General features: G+C 45.2%; 1 protein-coding gene across 2 annotated transcripts; it reads right to left on the minus strand.

Moving 5' to 3' along the window:
- Window positions 1-2,887: 2,887 nt before the first annotated feature.
- On the minus strand, window positions 2,888-5,288 carry DIRAS3 (DIRAS family GTPase 3). 2 transcript variants are annotated; one of them, XM_067726527.1, is made up of 2 exons: window positions 5,069-5,288; window positions 2,888-4,311 (listed from the first exon to the last, which is right to left on the minus strand). In XM_067726527.1, exon 2 carries the CDS (start codon window positions 4,244-4,246, stop codon window positions 3,554-3,556), a length of 693 nt encoding a protein of 230 aa, XP_067582628.1. In that variant the 5' UTR covers window positions 4,247-4,311; window positions 5,069-5,288; the 3' UTR covers window positions 2,888-3,553. The 2 variants fall into 2 exon arrangements, with proteins under 2 accessions (XP_067582628.1, XP_067582627.1); XM_067726526.1 differs by lacking the exon at window positions 5,069-5,288 and adding an exon at window positions 4,930-4,951.
- Window positions 5,289-6,200: the final 912 nt, after the last annotated feature.

Here is a 6,200-nt window from a genome sequence, read left to right on the forward strand (position 1 = left end):
TGTGAATAATTAGCATTAAAAAATAAGGAAGCCTTCAATGGGACTGGTATTTGGTATTTGGGCTGGGTTTTAAAGGGTGAATAAAATTGTGATAGGCAGAAAATGAAAGAAAATATTTCTTCTTTGTGTGAAGAAACAACAAAGGAATGACTACATAAGATGTTTGAGGGAACAGAAAACTGTCCAGGCTGTTTGGAGAAAGGGTACATGGTGTGATGTGCTCACAGAGGAGACTGGAAAGGAAATTTGGAGGCAGACATGGGGGATTCTAATGCTATGCTAAGTTTGTGAGATCTTTTCTACGCCACGTCCATTAACCTGAAAACAGATGAGCGTCTATGAATGCACCCACATAGACCCACAATACTGGTGTCAAATAGTTAAATTTTTTGAATCTCAGTGTATAAAATTGTATTTATCTCCATACCAGGTTTCTTTCCTCCACTTTTTCACTTCCCAACATCAAACGGATGGCAGGTTTGTCAGCACCAGTAGCCTGAAAAAACATCATATCAGTGAAGTGGGCATATTTTCAGTTTTCATTTATTTTAATCCTCACCAACTCCCTGAATTCACTCTCTTACATATTTATTTTTCCAAATTCTGGCCCTGTGGGTCCAGGTTTCTAGATGTAGCTTATAGATGTACTATTCACATTCATTTATATGCAAACATACCTCTCAGTGGATTTTGTTACATTTCTGTTAATCTTGAATTTCATGAAGTTACATAGATATCTGACAACATCTATTATTTTAAATACATGCTAATGTTTCTCAACACTTGACTGTTGATCCTAGGAAATGTATGTAATAAAATTCAAGTTAGAAATGAGTTCTGCTAGCCACTCTTACTATGTATCAGCACTGCCCAAGAGGAATATAATGTGAGCCAAAGGTGAGCCACAAATACAATTTTAAAATTTCCAGTAGCCACATTTAAAAAAGTAAAAAGAAATACCAAATTAGTATGTTACATTTAACCCACTATATCTAAAGTATTATCTCAACATGTAACAAATATTAAAAATTATGAGATATTCTACCTTCGTTCTTTTTGTAATAATGTGATATATTTACAATACATCTCACTTTGGTCTAGCCATATTTCAAGTGCAGAAGTTACGTAAGGCTAGAGGCTACTATACTGTATAGTGCAAAAATAGAAGCTATAGGTTCCAGCTCCTTTGAATAACACTATTAGCTCGAAGAATGGTTAGAATGGTTTATATCTTCCCTGATCCAAGCAGTAATAATGTAAAGCTTCTTTCTTGCTTGTAATTATGTTTGGGAGAGCCCTAAGTCTCTAGGCATAAAAGATTCCAACTATGTAATGCCTTCAGGGAAAATTTTCCAACACCCCATATAAAATGCTCTCTTCCCTGTTTCTAAACCATCCTGTGCATTTTGTAATTGTCAATTTGCTTCTTTGCCTCCCTTCTGGATTCTAGGGAGGCTCTGAGAAAGCTTCCTTTTCCACATCTGTATAGCACAAATAGAGAACAGAAAAGTCAATTCACTTGTCCTTGGACTAGTCATCTTAGAAGGGAAGTACATCATGGTGGTTAAGAGCACTGACTCTGGAGCAGAACATCTGGCTTTAAATGTTGGCTCTGTCACTTACTGGTTTTGTAACATTTATCTGTCTGCCAAATGGGCATAACAGTATCTGCTTCATTGGATTGTTGTGAGGATTAAATAATATAATGTAGAACACTGACATGTAGAAAGAGTATATAAATATTTGCTCTAATGTAATGTAGAAACATTGGCATGTAGATAGACTGTATATATATTTGCTATAATTTAAAAATATTTTTTACTAAGCATTACTTGCAACATTAAATCTCCTTCCCCTTTCTAAAGGGCAGTATTTGCCACTTAGTAATCTCTTTGCTCATCTACAAAGAACAACAATGAATGCATATATTTTTTCAAGGAAAATTCACCTGGAAAATAGCCAAGATAGAGTGTTTTCTTTTAGAAATGGAATTACTCCATTTGGGATGTTAGCTAAGAAATATTTTTTTTTAAATAGACTACATTAAAAAGCAATATGGAAGAACTATTTAGGTATTTTCTAGTGGTTGAGAATAATTGCTTTGAAAATGAACAAGAAAATTTTTAAATAACTATTTAAAAGGATCCACTGAATTAATTTTCTAAGCTCAAAACTCTGACTCTACTACTATGAGACAGATGTTTATGATTCCTTCTCAACGATGTACTTCTCCCCTAAAAATCAAGTTATAAGAAGCCATTTTTAAAAAACACATTTAAGTTGTTCAATAAATACTTATCCAATAAGGGATATTTTATGGGGGAAAAAACCCACCAGACTAAAAGCCTCTCCTCTTCCCCTTAACTGAAAAAAAAAAACAAAAAACACTTGAAAACAAGAACATGTATAGATATGGATTCCCTCACTCAAAAAATTATGTTCAAATAGGAGTCTTTAAAAAACTCTCTTAAGGAGAAGTTTCTCAGATTTCAAATCCCACCTGTTTCTCCCCTTACCTTCCATCCCACTCCCCATTCCCTATATCCAATACTTGTTGAGGAAAGACTTTTGAGGCAGCCAAAGGCCAAGGTTTGCTTTTCACCACCTACCTCCAAGACAGCAGCAGAATGAGCAAGCACCCTCTTCAAAGATGCCTGGAGTTCTTCTGGATGTCAGTCCAGGAAAGGTGATGGATACAAACCAGCTCTGCATTGCAGGGACCCATGAACCAGCCCCACCCCCAACTGGCTAATTTCAAGAGGGCAGGGGCATTAGTGTGAAAAATTCTTATTAGAAATCTTCTCCAGATGTGACTGGCAACGGGTAATGGGTAATGCAATGGGTGATTTTTGTTGTTGTTCAGTGAAAAAGAAATTATTACAGCTGATTGCATGCAGGAAAAGCTTTATTAAGTCACGGAACTGTTACAATTTTTTTAAACTGCAGTGTAGAATACTCAAACATTTTTAAATGACTTAGGAAACAATTGGTACATATTTAGTAAGCAAGTTCCACTATCACAATTTTCTCTGCTCCCACCCTCAGCGCTCAACTATAGAACATTCATTTATTTATGATGTTTAGTATCTGTCTCACAGTCATATGTCAGAGATTTTGTTGCAAAAACATCTCTTAACAATTAAATACACAATGGGAAGATATGATCAGACATTTACAGGACTCGAAATGTTTAAGAATAATACACAATAATAGGATTACAAGAAGGGCAGTGACATCTTTCAATTCATTCTGCTATTTCCATTCTCTTTTTTAAACATTAATCTCTAAAGTCCGTCCAAGTCCCATCCTTTAAAATGCATCCTGTTCCTTTTTCCTCTCCTCCTCCAATGTCCATATTTTAACAATTCGAGTTCTCTTGCCTGGGGAAAAGAAAAGTTACTAACTCACAGGGGACATTTATTGACATCTAATTGTTACAACCCAAACCACAGCACAAAAGTCAGTCGTGTACAGGTGACACAGCACAATGGGGTTGGTCCATGTTTTCAGCACACTGAAGGAGAAGAGGGTCGGGCTCCTTAAGGCTCAGGGTTCACATGATGATGCACTTGCCCAGCAGCTTCTCGGCGGTCTTGGGGATCTGGGATTTCTTCTGGGGAGGCTGGGCGCCGGCGGCGGCGGCGGGCTTCTTCTCGAAGTTTATCAGCATCTGGAACAGCTCCTGCACATTGATATTCATCTTGGCGGAGGTCTCCAAGAAGGCGCAATTCCACTCCGACGCGTAGGCAGCACCTTCCTTCTCGCTCACCTCCCGGGGGCTCTCATCGCACTTGTTGCCCACCAGGATGATGGGGCACTTTTGCGGGTTGTTGCCTTTGAGTTGACGGATCAGCTCAAAGAGGGGCTTCAGCTCCTCCAGGGTTTGCTTCTTGGTGACGGAGTAGACCAGGATGAAGGCGTGACCCCTGGCAATGGCGAGGCGCTGCAGGCCCCGGTAGCGGCGGCCGCCGGTGGTGTCGGTGATGTGCAGTGCGCCCGCCTTGTGGCTGCAGCCCAGCGCCTGGCGGTAGGTATCTTCGATGGTCGGCAGGTACGCCTCACGGAAGTTGCCGCGCACCCACCTCTGCACCAGCGCGCTCTTGCCCACGCCGGCCGAGCCGAGCACCACCACGCGGAAATCTCTGCTCCTCCTCTGGGGCAGGCAGGTACGGATGACGATCACGGTAGGCAGAGGCCGCAGCCGCTTCATCAGCCGTTCCTTGAGGCCAAAGCAGGAGTTGCCCATGGTTGGGTTTTGGCGGGGAGATGCGTGCACACCTTCTCTGGCACTTGGCCAGCAGTGAGGGACGCCTAGGCAGGAAGAGAGAAAGAGAGGAAGAGTGAGCGATGGGAGTCTAACCCGGAATGGTGTTTTGTCGCAGCGCCTGCCTGGCCCGCCGCTCCCTGGGGACTGGGGGCGGGGGTACGGGGGGAGGTGGGAGGGGTGTCTGCCTCATCTCGCTCCCTAACCCCACCCTCCTCCCACTTCCCTCCTCGCTTCTCTGCGGCGAGCCAGCCACCAACCCCACGCACCTACGGAAGGCAATGCGGGCGGGGAGGAGGGCAGTCTCGCCCCGCACCTCTTCCAATGATACCTTACTGTTACTTTCGCGGTGGCTATGCACCCATTTTTATTTTTCACGCCACACTACTCCACTCTACACAAGGCCGCAATAACGGACAACTTGCCAACCCTTAAAACACGCACGTCTGAGCTATGTTACCAAACATTTTCTCCCCAAATAAGCCCTCGTTGTCTTCTCTCCTTCGGTATGAAAAATTGTGCGCGTCTCTGACATGGATCGATTACTGCGGGCAAGGTTAGGTTGCTGCAGACATCGCGATCCAGGGTGTGGTCACGGGGGCAGCGAGGGGCGCCAAGGGAGCCCACAGAGTCCAGGATTCGTGAAGCTAACAGAGACCCCTTACCTGAAGCAACTGTCCCCAGGTACCCGCTTCCCTGACAACGCACCCACCGGTTTCCACCCCCACGATAACCCAGGCTGGTTCGCCCGCTATGCCGCGCATTCATGTGCCCGAAAAAAAAAAGGCGGAAGATAGCTTTTACCTCTTTCCGAGGCGGGAACCTCGCGGCAAATTCACTCCTTGCCGGGGTGGGCTTTGGCCGCGGTCGCAGCGGCGGCAAGTAATTGCGTAACCAAGCTCCGAGCTGCAGCTGGCAACCAGTGCGCTCGGAAGCTCGGGGCGAAATGCTCCAACGGGGGGACTGAGGCTGGTTAGCCAGAGCCAGGGGGCGCAGACTGGGAGACTCCACTTGCATGGCTCACGGAGGGGGGACTGGGCTATGAGGGGCTGACCGAGCCCAGACGCACCCCCCACGCAGTCCCCCCGGCGTCCCCCACACGGGTACCCACAGCCCGGACGGGGGCGGGGGTGGGAGGCGGTCCTGAGTTCACAGGTGCCCGCCCATTGAGGGGGCTCTGCTTACAGCGCTGGCGATGCAGGCATTTCTCACCTACTGCATTCCTCACCACTTCTGTTCTTTTGCCCCCTGCGGGGTTAGCCTTTCCCAAGCCTCGCCACCTTCTTTTCACTGTGGAATGGCCAGTTAGAATTCTTCCCGCTACTGGTGCCAGACACTTCACCGCATCTCATCCACTTCACTTAGTAAACATTTGTCCGGCGCAAAACCCAGTTTCTGTCTTTGTAGGGGAAGACCAACAGAAGTCTCTTCTGTTACAAGAGACTTCGGAACCTGCCCCCGGTAGGATTTCCTGTTGTATAGACATGTGCTGTGTTTAAGGGTTGAGGGGTATCCTCTACACCCAGCGACATTAAGCAGCTATCACATCCATCATCACTCTGTGTACAATACGTCTCATTTAGTCATCATCACAAAATCCTCACAAGAGACTCGAGACTGGAATGTGGGCAGCCTTCTAGGAGCAGAGAGCGACCCCTGGCTGACAGCCAATAAGAAAACACGGACCGCAGCGCTAGCAACCAGATTTTCCCAACAACTTAAATGAACTTGAAAGCGGATTCTTCTCTGCAAACTGCGCATAAGATCAGACCGCCAACACTTTGATTTTAGCCTTAATTAAGCAGAGAATCCACTGGAGCCCATCCAGACTTCCGACTTACAGAATTGTGGGTTCTGTGGTTGGGAGTCGTTTTAAGCCACAAAATTTGTGGTAGTTTGTTACACAGCAAACGAAAAGAAAACGAATGCAGCTGGT

This window comes from Pseudorca crassidens, chromosome 2, assembly GCF_039906515.1.
Source record: "Pseudorca crassidens isolate mPseCra1 chromosome 2, mPseCra1.hap1, whole genome shotgun sequence".
NCBI lineage: Eukaryota > Metazoa > Chordata > Mammalia > Artiodactyla > Delphinidae > Pseudorca > Pseudorca crassidens.

Excerpts from the sequence above, each read along its gene's own strand:
- DIRAS3 (XM_067726527.1), bottom strand. The coding sequence starts at position 4,246 with ATGGGCAACTCCTGCTTTGGCCTCAAGGAACGGCTGATGAAGCGGCTG.